Source organism: Onychostruthus taczanowskii, unplaced genomic scaffold (assembly GCF_017590055.1).
Source record: "Onychostruthus taczanowskii isolate IOZ18803 unplaced genomic scaffold, ASM1759005v1 scaffold22, whole genome shotgun sequence".
Taxonomy (NCBI): domain Eukaryota; kingdom Metazoa; phylum Chordata; class Aves; order Passeriformes; family Passeridae; genus Onychostruthus; species Onychostruthus taczanowskii.
The window spans coordinates 10,297,003-10,314,095 of NW_024499462.1; the positions used below are offsets into that span (position 1 = coordinate 10,297,003).

A 17,093-nucleotide genomic window follows, 5' to 3' on the forward strand; every position below is an offset into this window, starting at 1 on the left:
CTTGGTAGTGGTACTTAGATCGTGGCAGAAGAGATTATATAGCATGATCAGGTTCAGATACACTCAAATCTCTTTCATGTAACCATCATTACACTGAAAAGCCAATGCTGTGAGCAAGAGAGTTCTTTTGGAACTGCAGAGCTCCTGATCATTACACTGCTGGGTGTAGGGCTGGGTGTATTAAAAGTTTTCATTTCTTCTGACAATACTAATGGCTGTGCTTGCAAGAGCTACATCACTTTTTCCTATATCTGTCACCATGTCTCACTAGGAATTTCTTCTATTATGTAAATATATTTACTGGTAACAATATTGTATCTATATATAAGATAGAGGAGAGCAGAGGAGTATTGTGACTTAAAAAAAGATTCAGATGAAAATTGCATTTCTTCTCTTGGATTGCATTATGTAATTTTCCAGCTATTCTTCATATAGCCTATTGAAGCAGTGGCTAATTTGTTTTATGACAGAATTGCAGTGTGACTTAGGGAGTGATAATAATGTTTGCAGTACTAGAGAGGAATCAGGAAGATACAGATTGAAGTTGTTTTGGTAGTATGGCCCATCCTGGATTGGTTCCATCAGTTTTAAACTTCAAAATATCATCACAAAGGCTTAAAATAAGGAAGAGCATAATTACTCCTAAAGTATTTTTCCTCACGAAAGATACCAGGCAAGTGACCATCTGTCTCTTTGAAATCATTGGGAAAATATCATGGTTCAGGTGGAGATAAAACAGAAAGATCATCTTTGTCTTTCTTTGCAAACTGTTGCAATCATCTTATAATAATATTTTATAGCAAATATCAGCAATTCTTTAAATTCTATAATCAACATTTTGTGGTATCCTAACAGATCATATCTTAAACACTCCAATCATTTAACAAAGTTTAATGTAATGCTAACTGGTGTCTGTGGAGGTTGATCATTGCGTTGGGAATGTTTGGTTTTTTCCAGTCCTTTCTTGGTCCTTGACTAAGGGTGAGCATTTAGCTATGGGCTGATCTGGAGTTCCTTCCTCCAAATCAAAACCATCTGCCTAAAGAAAAGAAAGCAAGGGAAGAAAGTAGAAAGTAAGATATGGAATGTATTTGTATATTTTTTTTGCAACCCCAGGTGGTGTCAATGTAAGAAAAAAACCACAAAATAGACCAAAAGTTACAATCATGCCCTTGCTATCATTACTCTTAGTTTTTTACCAAGCCTGGACTTTATCTCTCTTCTGTATATAGAGTTGCTGATCAGCAACATTTGCAAGCTTCCTATAAATAAAAGAGTCATAAAAAATGTGATATGGCTTCTCTGTGTGTGGTAGGAAATAACACAATGCAAATCCCTTTTACCATCCCACATGGCCTCTGAGTGGTGAAACAATTTCTGTGGAAGAAATTTCACCTGATTGTTTGCAGCCCACTTGTCAGGCTGTATATGATTTGGAACATCTCCATATTGCAATTTATTCTTTCAGTCGTTTGCATCTCCAGAACTAAAGCAACTGATTACTTGGCAGCCTGTCAGCAATAGGAGAGGGGAATAAAACAGCAACAACAAACAACTAACCAGAAAACCAAAACCAACCAAACAAACAAAAAAGGCAAAAATCCAAACAAATTTAAAAAAAAAAAAAAAAAAAAAAACCCCTAAACCCCCCCCAAAAAAAAAAAAAAAAAAAAAAAAAAAAAAACCCCTAAACCCCAAAACAAAAAAAAAAAAAAAAAAAAAAAAAAAAAACCCTAACCCCCCCCCAAAAAAAAAAAAAAAAACAAAAAAACAAAAAACCAAAGAAAACAAACAAAAAAAAACAGAAGTGGAAAAAAATAGTTGTAACTTACATTTCACCAGGCTTCTTAACAAGTTTCCATCCTCCTGTACTTTAGAGCAATTTTTGAAAGAGTGCCTTTTGGCTAGTTCAACATGAGAAAAAGATTGACGAACCCCAAATTAATAATCAACCTGTGGAATAAAAACACAAACTTATCTAAAATGCCATATTGAGTCCTGTCAGAATATCTCTGGAATACTGAAATTTGAAAACTTGAAATTTTTTGGTCCAAGAGAGTCGCAGGATGGCAGAATATCTTGAGTTTGAAGGGACTGACAAGGATCATTGGTTCTGACTCCTGATCCTGCTCAGGACACCCCCGTGTGCCTGAGAGCGTTGTCCAAACACTGCTGGAGCTCTGTCAGGCTGCTGCTGTGACCTCTGCCCTGGGCAGCTGTTCCAGTGCCCAGCCACCCTCTGGTGAAGAACCATTTCCTGATATCCTTACCTCCCCTGAGGTATAGGCTGTTCAGCCTGGAGAAGAGGAGGTTGTGTGGAGACCCTGTAGCAATCTTCCAGTATCTGAAGGGGGCTGCCGAGAAGCCAGAAGGGATTCTTTGTTATGAACTGTAGTGATAGCACAAGCAGTAGTAGGTTAAAACTTAAAGGAGAAATTTAGTCTAGATATTTGAATAAATTCTTTACTGTGAGAGTGGTTGAACGCTGGACTAGGTTGCCCAGGGAGTTTGTGGATGCCCCAGTTTGGGCAGCATTCAAGGCCAGGTTGGATAAGGCCTTAAGCAATCTGGTCTAGTGAGAGCTGTCCTTCCCATGGTAGGAAGGTGATCTCTAAGGTCCTTTCCAACCCTAAAGATTCTGTGATTCTATGATTTTTAAAAAGAGAAAATTGGGAAACTTTTTCCTCATGCTCTCTACAACTTTATTTCACCCCATGCTCAGTGTGCTTGACAAGAATTCAGTGTATTATTTTTGCATATGATACTTGATTTGCTGACTATAGGGACTCTGTTTTGGTTTTTTTTTTTCAGCATTCTAGCAAATCCCTTACGAATAAGCAATGTTAATTGCTATAACACTATACTAACTTGTTTTAAAATCTGATTCATGTTTAAGCAGTTGTTTGTAAATTTCAAAGAAAGCTGTGATTTTTACTCAGAACTCTGCATCTGTTTCTTTGGTTTTAGATTGAGGAGGATACGTGGCAGAAATACTACCTGGAAGGAGTTGCAAATGAAATGTATACAGAATATCTGTCTAGTGCCTTTGTGGGTTTGTCCTTCCCTGCAGTTTGTGAGTAAGTAGAAATACATTTAATATACAGAAGTATTTCCCTTCTTGCAAAAGAAATCTAATTTTTTTTGCATGAGGCCTTTTCACTCTGCTGAAGTCCTAACGTTGCTATGGTGTCTAATAAAATAAACATTAATGCAATCACTGCATGGAAGTAGCTGAAACATTGTAATGCCTGGTTTCAGGAGAGATTTGTAACTAAATGATTGTAAATGAAAGCATAAATGGTTTTGGTTTGAACGATCTCAAATGAATTTTTAAGCTTGAATTTTTAAATTGAGTTATTTACTCACAAGCTATTTATTCCTGTTATTTTTCTGTGGTGGTCAACATGACCATCTTGGCTTGTGTTCCATTCCAAGAAAATATTCATTAATTTAAACAGATGTCGTGGGGTCATATAAGCAGTGTGGCACCCAGAGCTCTGTGGAAGTGGTTGAAAACCCTTGCAACAAGTAAAATATGTCAGAGAAGATATGTCTGTTCAGTTATGAGAAAGAAGCACACAGTACCTAACCATAGTGTAAGCCATGTGACAGCTTCATTTCTGGACACTGAAAAATGCTTAGCCTAGAGTGTGTCTGTGAACGAGAGATTTGTATGCATAAGGTTTGTATAATAAGTACTGTGTCCACAGGTTAGTTTAGCACACTCATATGTCCTCTTTGCTCTGTTCTTAGAGGAGGAAATAGATGGAGAAGTAAAATACAAGCTCTTATGTAAAGGAGGATGAGTATGCTTCTACTCCTCTAACTTCCCCAACTTTCCCAGTTTTTACAGGAGCAAAAAGATGGCATTACAATGAGAGAGAAACAACTGTTAGACAAATATTATTCATTTAGAAATTGTCTGGGATGTAGCTGTGACAGAGCCCAGTCTTCAGTTTGCTGGTAATGTTAAGGGGCTCTCAATCCATCCTTCTCCTGTGTCAGCCAAACTGTGTTGAGATTACTGAGGGGAAACATATTTCACTATAGGGACAAAAGTTTGTGTGGGTTTCTTGAAACAGGATATCTCATAACATAATTCAGGAAAGTGTATTATATTCAGAATGAATGGTAGTTTGTGCTGTCAACACTAGCTACAATAATGAAAATTAAATCTCCACACCAAACCATTTTCAAATGTGTCAAGTTTCTATATGAGTTTGTAGGAAGATGTGACTGAGACTGTATTTAACATAAAGCTGACATTCATTTATCTGTGCTGGTAGAATGGAGATAAAATAATAAAGAAAGGGTGCTTATTGAGATTTAGAAACATGTCTAAACTTTGGAGCTCTCCTCATGCACTTTAATTAATGAGTTTAGTGCATAGATATTCTCATTACTTCAAGAATTGACTGCTCAATTTCCAGAAGAAGCAAAGACAAGGACAGCAAAATGTCCATTGCATTGGTTTTTGAAGGGGAAATTGAATCAGTGGATAGTCTTAGTGTATTCAGCTACCCATGAAATATATAGACTTTGAGAGCAGGTTTTGTAGTGTAGCTTTTAAAATTCATGCAGTCAATGACATTTCAAAAGTCTAAAATTAAATGAAATGTTCTGTTTCCTCAAGTTATTTGTCATAAATGCAAGTTTAGCAATGTGATTCTTTTGTAAATGGCCTGCCATACAGTCTGAATAACAAAGTGTGTGTGGAGACAGTGAGGATGGGACACTCAATATAGCTGAAAAATTTCAAGCTTTTGATGTCAACACTAGGGTGAAGAATTAGACAGAACCAGAAGTTAATATCAGTCTGCAAGTTCTATTTATAACTCCACGTGTGTGTACTGTGTGAATATATTCCAACCAATATATTTTCAAAATGTGAATGTAGTTCCTAATATTCTGTGCCCTTGGATACTGCTGGACCAGGTGTGGATGATGTTGATTGAAGATAAACTAACCAATCTGTCTCCCACTAGTGCAGAGCCTTCTAATATTTAGTAATGTAAGGCTAACCTTCAGCCAGGTTCTAGAGCTACCACTCTCTACCCCAAAATTCTCCCAAGGAGGGCAGCATATCTCTGCATTGACACTCGACCTAGCAGTGGGAGCAGCCACCTGTCCATATGTGCTATTGGTTGTGACAAGGGACTGACTCCTGGCCTCTTCTCTCCTGCAGACTGGTGTTTGCGAAACTGAAGCTCTTAATGATAGCCATAGAATACAAGTCGGAGAAACGTGAAAGCAGGTACGTCCTGTGCCGCCAGCTTCAGAAGTTCTCGAATGCACTGGCAAGAAGTTTAGAATTTTGCCTGCTTTTTTTTTTTTTTTTTTTTTTTTTTTCAGAATGAAAAAAATCTATCTATTCTTTGAAGCATTTCAGAATGTAATTAGCATGCCATCGCATTGCAGCATCTCACATAGCACTGAAAGGGACTTATTTCTGCCCTCTTCCTACCTAAAACCAACCCAAGTCAGAATGTTTAGTAAAAAGTGCTGTAGTACATATGTCTCATCTCCAGGAGTGATTTTACTTACAGAAAAGCTTACAATTTTTGTGTTTATAGCATATCACTTTTAATGAGAGGTCCAGCATACACTACTGAAAACAGAAAAGTGGAAAACAGATGTGGTATCAAAATTCATTATGGCTATGTGTATTGTCAAAATACAAATTTCATTTAAATTAGTTTGAGAGAACCAATTTAGATATGATACAGGATAAACAGATATAGGGTAAACATAATATTTAAATCATATATGATCTGACAAAACTTACATGAATAACATCATGAAACTGGAAAATATTAGTTACCAATTGGCTGGCTATTTTTGTTAACCAAAAAGAAAAAAATATCATTATTTTTAGTACAGATTCACAGATGGGAAGTGTTTCTTGCATTTTTTTTTTTTGTGCAAAGGTTCGTAGAAACATGATTGAACAATCAAGTCAGTGTTCCATCAACTTGTCCATTAATGCTTTAAACAATATTTATGTTTTTGTAACAAAAATATTATAAATGTTCTCTGCAACATGTGGAGGGTCATATAAAAAAATATGACAATACTGACTCTGAGAGAGGTTTGATTTTCCTCTTTCACAATTACATTTTGTACTGCTGTAGTAAACCTGAAGTGACACATACTAGTTCATCTTCTTTTTGGCCACTAATTACGTTTTTGTGGCCAAAGGGCGCTTTTGAGGACAATTGCTTCTTCTCACAGGAGAACCAATTCTATCAATTGGACTCATTCTAAATTTCCTGGGATTTTGAAAGTTTAATACTTAGTAGTAACTCTGATAATTTTTCTTTATTAAAAGAATCTATAAAACCTGTGTTAGGCATTTGACATGGAAAAGGAGTGTAACAACTATTTATGAGTATTTCCATGCTCTATAGTTGATTTTGCTGGATTCTTCTGTATGTTATAAAATGAAATGTGAAGTGGTGTATGTACTATTGGATATTATTTTTGTTCATACTATGCTGATTAAGAAATCCTCTTTTTTTTTACTATCAGATTTTTTTTAATGTACTTAGGCCCTTTGGACTCTTAAATTACTTAAATTGTAAGTTCTCATTCTGTATCAGCTCATGTAAAGCAAACAATCTATTCTTCTGTCTAGGAACAATTTAATCTCTTGCTAGAAAAAGGAAAAATACAATAGCAACAGTAGTGGAACAATTTGCCAGATTTTGTGCCTTCAGTATTAAGAAATATTTGGTTTCTGTTTTTCTTCTAACAAATATTGGCCAACTTTATATTGCCATTACTTCAGTTGTCATTTACTTACATAAGTGCTAATATTGCAGTCTTTCACAGTCATAACAGATTGTTCTTGGCTTCCGTATCATTCTTTGCATTAACTTCAGTGGGAGTTGGATTGAGATCTTAATCAAAAGGTGATGCAGAGGATCCCACAAAAAGCAAAACAGTGTGGTACAATCATATATTTCTTACTTAAAGCCACACAGGTAACAGTTTGAAATAATTATTATAGTAGGGAAAAAAAAAAGCCTAAAATTGCTGGAAGCAATGCTAACAAAGAGATATTAACAGCTGGATTTGTTGAATATGTATGTAGTAAGAGGAAGGCATGTAAGGTAGATAGTCACATTTTCTTATAACACTGATCCACAGCAATATCTGCTGATTTTATTAAGCAGTGATAATGTTATAGTCACTGTTTGATCTATCACAGAGCTACCTGCAGCATATCTTTACTGCTCTACTTGTTCCTGTGCTCTTCAACTCAAATATGTTAACTAGACATTTGTGGTTTACTGATCCTTTAGTCAAACCAGAAGGGTAATGCAACAAAACTTCAGTTTCTCACCTCCTAAGTATACTTGCATTTCCATGCATCTTACTGGATGAAAAAGTGAGGAATTAAAATAAAAGTTAGAATAAAATAGTTTTGAAGCACAAGCTCTTTATGAACAATGTAAATTTGTCATTTGTCACTTCTGTTTGTTGATGCTGATATTGGAAGTATTTTATTCTGCTCATATCGAAATTTCTTCCTGGTAATTCTTCATAAAGGTGAAGTGAGAATTGACTAAGTTTTCAGTCTTTATGAGAGTGACAAAAAGTAGATACATGCTGATTTATTTTATAACTATACTTTGCATTCACATTTTGTAAAACTATTATGGAAGAAGTTTTATATAATTTAAAATTTAGAGAAACAATGTTAAATATAACTAAAAATTTAGAACATTTTGTAGATGGCACCCTTTCATTAAGATCTAATACTTACTGCCATAGCTGAGAGAGGTCTCAAAGCAGTATTTTAAGAGGCAGAGGAAACTTTCAAAGCATTCTTTCTACTTAAAGGATGAGATCTTACTTCCCCCTTACTGTTTAATTTTTGTTGCTAGTCATAATAAAATGCCTATATCATTAAATTATATATCGGATTTGTTACTTACACAGGGAGTTTCTGTTAAGAATTTGCCATTGCAAATTCAGAGCTAAAGCAGTGAATAAGACTCAGGAGTGTATGCAGCTCTAAACAGTAGTAATTTTAGAGCATTCTAAATTTCCTAACCCTCTCTTTAAATTTTCAAAATTTAATTTTTTTAAATCAGTCTGAAGGATAAATACTAGTCCCATCCCATTGAATGGCAGACTTTTATTTGTCTGTTAATATCTTCATTAGATGTAGAATGGCATAAATACTAATTTACATCTGCATGGTTTTTTTTGTCCAGGCAGCCACCTGGATTCTAGTTTTCTAAATCTTTCTGATTTACAGTCAAATTCTGTTAAATCTCCTGTAGGGAATTTGAAATCAATAGTAATTAAAAATTATCAGAACTCTATCCAAGCTAATACTGCTGTACATGGTAGTGGCAGCTGAGCTTCCTGCCTGCAGATGTTTTTTTCCTTTTTTCCTGACTACCAATAAAGCTGCACAAAACAGAAAGCAGGCCTTGATAACAAATTTTGTCAGTTTAGGTAGGTAATTAATAACAGTTATGATTTTACAGAATTGCTTAAAAGCCAATATTCCAGCCTAAATATAAGTAATATAATTATAAATATGATAAATGCATATTCGTTTTCATATCATGGATAGAGTATCTAGAGTATGTTTATAGTTTTACACAACTGCTTCTCATCAAGGTATCTTAAAGATTCATTAAAAACCCCATTATTAGATTTCTTTTAACCTTTGCATTTATATATTTGATAATATTTAAATAATTTGTCAGCTATCAAAGAAATCCCTGAATTTACAAAACTCAATTTAGAGTGTTTCTGACCAGCTATTAAAGTCTGCTCTGTAGTAACTGCAGCTCACAATATGAGTTAACCATTGCTTCATCTCTAATTGCTTTCTGGGAATGTTATAATCCGTGATTAAGAACAGGAAGCACTTAAATTATTTTTTGTCTCCCTGATGCAAGCCAAATACCATCACTTAAAAAATGTTCTTAGCTTATTTGGAGAGGTTTTGCTTTTTCTGTAGAAAAATGCAAAGGAAACATGGAGAACATGAACCTGAAAATATCCCAGTGTTAAATGTATAGCAAAAAATAACAGTTCAGAATGCAGACATTCAAACTCCTCATCTGAAATCCCTTTTAGAGAGATTTCTGCCTTCCTTTTCCCCTTGTATTTTTATTCCACATAACTAAGCAAGAACGAAAGCCTAACCAGGATTCTTCCCTCCTGCTCCCCATTTATACTCCACTTGTAAAATTTTCTCTTTGTCTATCCATATATTTGTTCTCATTCTCAGCAGAAAAACCTTTAAGCCTTGAAGACTTTTAAATAAAGGGTTTTTTTGCTTTTGTTTTGGTGTCAGTTGATTTCTTATCAAAGTGTTTGATTTGCAATTTTTTTCTTGTCGTTTGCAGAAGCCGAAAGCGGTATGCCCTCTTCGTTACCTTTCCTTCCAACCTCAATCCTACCTTCACTCCTTCTAACTTCAGGACTAATTCATTGCCAAGAACACAGGAAGATAACATCTTTGTCTATCTTTCTCTGTATATACACACACATATATATCTATATCTATTCATCTATGTGTGTGTGTATATATATATATCTGTGTATATATTTATATATGAGCCCCCAATCTCAAAGAGGAGAGAGAGAACAGCATTTTGTCTCTCCAGTGTTTCTTGTGACTCACGCACTAACTTCTTTGCAGGAAGTACAAAATAAAACAGGATTCATTTTTTAGGCTTTTTGTCCCCTTTGTGGAGTCATTGGTGTATCAGATTGTTGCATTTGAAAAGCAGATTTCACTGTTAATATCTCCTGTCTTCATTTTGACTGTATCATGACGATGTATATTTCGTCTTTACCAGCCCTTGTGCTGCCATATTGTTTTCATATTCACACCTTCATTGATGTCCTTCTTTCCCTAGAGTCTTCCTTCAAAACACGTCTTACAATATAGTCGTTCATGTTCTCTTGCAGTCTCATTTTCCATTAACAGCAACCAAATACCTGATTCTTTGCATTTCTGGTCCTGTTTTGAGTCCAGTTACTCATAATGCAGTACTCATTAAAGTTTTTGCACTGTTCCAGTGAAAGTGCCATGTATAGTTTGTATATGTCACATACATTTTAATGACATTTATTAACTCATTTATGAAGATGTTACTGAATGTATTTTTTTCTCAACTTTGTAGTTTTTTTTGAGATGGCATGTTTTGCATTTTCTTTGGTATACCATGCTGTGAGTCCCTCTCTAGTCTACATTCTATCATGCTGCTGTTGGTTTGGATGAAGTAGATCAGGCATGCTCTTCCATACCCTTGTCTCTCCTCATCTCTCTTCCCCCGACAGCTTTTTTTCCCCCTTAATTGCTTATAGCAGTCTGTCTGTCAGTGATGGTTGTTGGAGACCTGATCTCATTGTCCAGACATTTCAATTTCCGTCTTTACTGTACTCTTCAAACTCTATTTTCCATGTCTGTTCTGTTGTGTATGTTGTATGTGTTACGTGTATTTAAGTTTTAGTCTTACCTTCCTATAGTTTCTGAGTAGATGTGTGATAAGAGAGGTGGCTTCCTGTCAGTTTGGCATTATTGATATGATCCAACTGCAGAGAAGTTACTGCAACACTTAGCATCTCCAAGGATCTGCAGCTGTTGCACCTCTACTTTGCTTCTTGCTTTTAAGTATATCTTATCTTGTGGTGAAGGCATGTTAATGCTGGCATGATGAGCAATATGAAGAAGTGTTGTACCAAGTGAAGTTGCTTGCTCCCAGAATAAAGTATGTTGTTCTGCCTCATTGTACTGATAATTAATCACTTCTGGAACCAGAAGGAATAATTTAATTGTTTTCAAGTGTATTGAGTTCACCATCACTATTGAACTAGTTTGGAGTATGCCCAAATAAAATACCTCATGCACATCCTGTAGACCATGACTTAGGTGCTGTTGTAAAAAAACTTAAGTCCTGGGAGCAACCTTTTATATGCTTGTAGTAATTAAGCTTTAATATACTGTAGCATGTAATGTGCACTGTGTCTTTTGCCTTGTATTCTTTTCAGTGTCTTACTAGATTTTGCTGTATAGAGCAATATGGAGCATTATGAATTAATGTCAGTGATAGAGCCCAGAAGAAAGAAGCAATACTTACAAGTTACAATTAGTGTGAAAACTGGTATGTGCACAACTCCCACTATGAGATTTGTGCATTTACACTCACACTCCACTTCAAAACATGCCCTGAAACAAGAAATATTATTTCCAACTACTTCTATAGTTGGATGAATGACATAGTGTATTTTAAAAGGCCATTATGCTAATAGTGGTACTTTTTGTCTGGGCATAGCATGAAACAATGAAGAATAATTGCTGCTTTTGCTTAAAAGTATGGTATAGTAAATAATCCCACATAATTTTGTTTTAGGTAATGTATTCATAGTACTTAATATTATATCTTCCTGATTACTAGATGATTTTGCTACTGTTTGAGTTGCATGGGGAATGGTACAGTACATCTGCCACAAGATTTAAAACAGAATTGTTACAGCTTTTGCCATTTGTTTAGTCAAAATTTTGGTGTTCGTGTTTCATTTATTTCAACAATTGGTCCTTCTTTTTCTTTAGAACAGGGTGATGGCAGTAACACAGGTAGCCATACAGCCGAAAGCAAACAAGCAAAAAAAGATGTAAATCAGACAGGTTTCCTTGATGCAGGGATGAGCTGTTCAATTTGTCTCTGGTAATGGGTTTCATCACACCTAACTTTGTCAATCAAAATGTTAAATGTCTAGTCTCCTGTTAGTTATCTAGACTTAGTCCATAATTACAAGAGAAGAGAGAGACAGTTCTTGAATGCATTAGAATTCAATCCTAAAATAGGTGAGATAAATCCCATATTTAGTGCTGTCTAAAATGTAAAGTTGAAAGTAAGACAAAGAGGAATAAGTACATAACAGAGGCATGGATAAGGAAATTCCTTAAAAGACCTCTCCTGGTCCATGTCTCTATTGGAGATCATATCTGAGCTTTCAGTTTTTAGTCTTCTTGTAGTGCTGCCATTATCCTTGCATATTTGCTGTGTTATACTTACTGGGCATCTCCACATGCCTTTGTCAGCTCAGTTTAAAGACTTTCACCACACTGTTCCATATTAATAAAATCCCTCTTTTGTTTTTCTCAGAGAAGGCTGACAGTTATTCACATCTGAGTGTCAACTACTCTACTACTACATCTAGATTAAGATGTCGAAATTCTATCCATTCACAACTTCAGCAGTAGTGGAAGCCTCCTCAGTTTCAAGCTATGCAAAGCAAATTGTGGAGCCATGCCACTTAGCAAGTGGCCCACCAGTAAATACATACTTCATAATGATGGTTCAGACTCTGACACTGTTTTTCCCATGTAGCTCACCTAGAAGATGGCTGAATATTCTAGAAAGCTACAGGAAACATTTTTCATCTCCTATTGAAATCTTTTGTATAATGCTAAATTATTAGAAGTAGTTTTAAATATTCTTGTAATATTAAAAGATATCAGCTTTCTATAACTTTGTAATAATATTTTAGACCAAGAAACATAACTTGAGTGAAATATGTGTGATATTTGAAAGCAGGAGACAAAAATCACCTAACAGCAGAAATTAGTAAAAACAAATAGCTGGAGGAATTAGTCCTACCCCAAAGTGTCAGTTCACAAATTGTCTTACTGTTCAAGTCTCCAATTATTAGGCTCTCCATCAAGTATCTTTACATTCAAAAAACCATAGAAAATACATAATTAGTAAAGGAAACCTTAGCTTACTTTTAGTGCTTTAAAGGAAGATATAATATGGTGTGCTTTAGCTAGGTCAGAATATTGGTATCTTGTGCAGTCAGCCGTCCGTGCACTACCAAAAAAGGTATTGAGCAGCACTCATGTCTTGGAGTAGTTTCAGGTAAATAAGAATGGATGAACAGATATTTTCGTGCATCTGTGTTTTACTGAAGGTAGTATGTATACTTAAAACATACAGTCCAATAAGTTGAGCACAATTAACACACAGTGAGAAACATGAACAGATGCCTATTCTCCCTGTCATATGAAAAGGTCATCACGTCCAATCTGAAATTTTAATTGAATAATCTATGTAAAGAAAACCATAAACATTTGAACATTTGTCTAGAATTTCTGTGGCCTTCTTTTTTTTTTTTTTTTTTTTTTTTGAAACTGTGTATCTCAAATGTGCACTGATTTCCATTTGTGTTTCACCTGCAAATATTTCTGTCAGTCCGGGAGCGCATTTTCAGCTGTGTAGATAATATTAATGATTCTGTCCTGTGCTTTAAGTGTTCAGTGTCAGATTGGATGGGGCTTTGAACAATCTGTTCTAGTGAAAATTATCCCTGACCATGACATGAGAGTTGTAATTAGGTGATTTTTAAAGGTGTCTTTGAACATAAACCATTCTGTGATACAGTCTGTGATTCCTAAGAGTCCAGCTGAATTCAAGAGTGATATCCACATTTTTGGTGTGGGACATGTTCATTGCTCTTAGCTGCATGATCCTGCATCTAGTCACCAAGTGAATCTTTAGCAAACGGGGTAACTTTTGCAGATAAGTGTAAAACACAGGTTTCCAGAGTGCATATTCTATTCCACAAGTGGTTTCCTAATTCTAATACTACTGTAATAGAACTGACTTCTCCTAAGTTTATGGTGGGGAAGTACATTAAATTCCCATTGAACACATTAAATCATATTTAATTTACATGGCTTTAATTGCCATGTGTCCTAAACATTCATGTGTGAAGGAGCAAGCAATCATGTCAGCCCTGTCGTGAAAGGTTTTGTCCTGAGGGATATATTTCTGGAATTGCAATCATTAAAGAAATTATGACTACATGTTTTTAAGCTTGCTATTACTTGACTACAACCTAAACTAGAAATGTTATAAAATTACAAATTTTGATCAAGATCTTACAAGTTTCTAAAGTTCTTGGCCTTTCTTGCTTGGTTTCATGAGCTGATTGAGGAGATTAAAAAATTAAATATTGCTTTACGTTAAAAACATGTACTTGGAAAAATCTGTGTCATTTTCAGTAATATCTTTTTTCTGATGTGTGGCACAGAATGCATATGGATTAGCTATATATATTGCTATTAAACCTCTCGAGTTTTCCTTTTTCCCCTTTTCCTTTGTAGCCTTGGATATACATAAAAAGGAGACATTAGCTGTAAGCTGTCTCTCCTAAAACTCCTATTTAGTTTACCATGTACTTGTATTCTTAACTATGGGGATATGTATTCATATTTTAATATTGAAAAAACACATCTCTAAATGCATCTAATGCATCTCTAAATAACTGATGGATGCATTTTTCTTGGAATACTCAGAAGACTGTTTTGTTTTTCTCTGTGCTGTTTTGTTGCTTATATTCTGTTTTAATTCAAAACATTTCCCTTGCTGTATATATTGGAGTGAGTGCTTATCAAAGCATAACTTCAGCTAATGACACTACAGCTGTCATAAGAAATAATTCAGTTGCAGCTTTAAATAGCAGTATATTTAATATATCCATAGAGATCAGTACAAATTGCTCATGATTTTTCTCTGGTGTGTATATAAACCCAAAGCTTTATGAGCTTTTTCTGTAACTCTTAGCCAGTAGCAGTCATGGGGCAAATTAATTTTCATTTCCAACAGAAGATTTTGCTGCTGGGGTCATACTGCATTACTTGTGATCACATCTATATTTTGTGGTTATAAATACATTGTATTTGTGAAAAGAGATATGTGAATGAAGTATAAGATCTGACAAAATAAAGCCTGTACACTGACCCATGTGAATTGATTTAATGTGTCTCGGAAAACCTTGAGATACAAAATCATGCTCACAATGCATTGCATCCTAAATGAAGCCAGTTACTTCCAATTTAAGACTATGTTCCATGCATCTCCAAAGAACTGCTTCATTTGTTTGTTACTTCATCAAATTTTAAGTGTCATTATGAGAAGTGAACATTTATAGATCTAGTGGCTACCTCAGATTGTGGAGTTTGGGTTGTTGAGGTTTGGGTAGGATTTTTTTTTCCTCTTTGTTGTGGTTTATCTATATCCAAGAATTGTATTGGGGAAAAGAACCAGCCTGGGTCTGTGTAAAGTAATGTGTTCATCTTTTTTCACTGAAAAGCTGTAACACTTATGTAACTTAAGAATCAAGTAAGGAAATAAAAAGTATTTTTCAGAGCAGTACCCATTTGTACCTAAGAAAAACCCAACCCAAATGATACTACAAGACCTTACGTATTTTCTAAGGAACAGTATAATAAATACATGAGATTAGCCTCTATAGAAGATTATTTGATTTTAGCAGCTAAATTCTTAGTGTAGTGGCAGGTTACTACATCCTAGCAGGCAGGAAGGAGGAAAGGTGGAGACTAAGATGGCCAGTACAGCACTCTGCAACTGCTAGTAAGTACTTTGTGGGTTCAAGTGACAAAAGCTTGTGCAGGAAAGCTAAATAGCTAAATTTGCCAGCCTATTTTTGACCTGAGTATCTGGTTTCATATGAAGAAATTCTTATGTAGTTGTTTCTTTTTAGTTTTTCTTTTGTCTGTTTTATTCCATCTTAAACCTGTAAAAATGCATTTAAAAACTGCATTAGGTAGAAGTTTTCATTGTAACTGCAGCCATTAGGCCCAATTCACTGATAAAGAAATACTAGAAATGACACTAGATGATACTAGTCAATGATGGGTGATACTACTTTAGCTGTGTAACTTTTTTCATCCCAGTTATCTGTGTGTGTAATACAGGTGATAGTTATGCCATCACATTTCATGCTTTGCAAATATTAGTAAAGTGTGCTGTGGAAATGAACCTGCTTTCTGTGGTGATACCTTCCAATTCCTGTCGTTCTCCTCTCCTTTTTATTTGTTGCAAAGCTTGAAACTGTGAATGAAGGAAAGGGAAGGATATCTGGGTAGATGCTTTCTTTGAGATTTAATTTCTCTTGCAGCCTCTGACACAGGTTATCTGTGTGAGAAGGAGATAATAATTTAAACCAAACCTTCTACAGCTGTCCTTTGATTAAGTATATTCATTATTTTGGGAATCAGAGCCTAGGCTTCTGGAAATGCTGAGCATTCTCACAGCAGAAGTCCCTAGGAAGTCTATATGGGGCTATGCAATGCTAAACACTTAGAAAAATTTGGCCTGTAGGAAAACCAAATTAATAAGTACTATATCTCATAGTTACTTAATCTCTCCTTTTTAAAATGGGGTAATACTATGTCTTCATTCTTCCTGTCAAAGAAATTACGTGTTTGTGAATCTTTTGCATGCTGTAGTGATGAACATTGCAGAAAAACACACAAGAAAAATATGATGCTGATTTTCAAGAGAGATAAATTACAGGAAGCCATGCCTGAAGTAATGGCAGTAAAACACCACTGAATTAAGTTTTAGATTGTGAGAAGGAAGGAGTTTGTGGGTATTAAATTAAGAACTGTATCATAAGGTCTACAAAGGGGGCTGAAATATGACTTCATGACCAAACTTTTACTTCTGAACTCATGAGCACTTTATTTTGTGGCCTGCATATTCTTGTCATGGGGCATTGCAGGCATGTGGAATTACACCAAAAAATGTGCAGATTATTAATCTTTCAGATATATTATGTTGTCATACTAATTTATTCCTAATGTGTAGAGAATACATAACATATTGAATAAGAGATGTACTGAGATCCATTTTCCCTCCTATCAATAGCATGAAAAACTTTGTACCTTCAAATTTTAGTAATGTATGTCTGTTCAGCATTGTGCTTTATTTATTTTTGTGTATATGTACTTCCCTAACATCAATTTTTGCGAGATGGACAAGCGTTTCAATTCCTGGTCGTCTTTATTTACTCTAAATTGCATATGCATACCATTATTACATTTTGAGTTAGAAAAGCTGAACTTTAATAAAAGACAAAAAAGAGAAACTTTTGAAAAGCTATATTAAGTTTTAGAGAGTCAAAAGCTAAGATATATTACACGTGAATAAAACTTACTGGAGAATATATTTATATCTATCTGTATATTCATATTTAGCTTGGTGCTCTGCAAAACACCTTACCTAAAGTCTAGATTTAAATTATTATGA

At 34.9% G+C, this 17,093-nt stretch overlaps 1 protein-coding gene across 22 annotated transcripts in view; it reads left to right on the plus strand.

Moving 5' to 3' along the window:
• Window positions 1-17,093, plus strand: part of KCNMA1 (potassium calcium-activated channel subfamily M alpha 1) — a 429,782-nt gene that overhangs the window by 307,072 nt on the left and 105,617 nt on the right. For all 22 annotated transcript variants that reach the window (XM_041405088.1, XM_041405086.1, XM_041405079.1 and 19 more), the window contains 2 exons: window positions 2,968-3,077; window positions 5,186-5,254. In XM_041405088.1, the coding sequence (XP_041261022.1) occupies window positions 2,968-3,077; window positions 5,186-5,254 (179 nt within the window). The remainder of the gene's footprint in view (window positions 1-2,967; window positions 3,078-5,185; window positions 5,255-17,093) is intronic.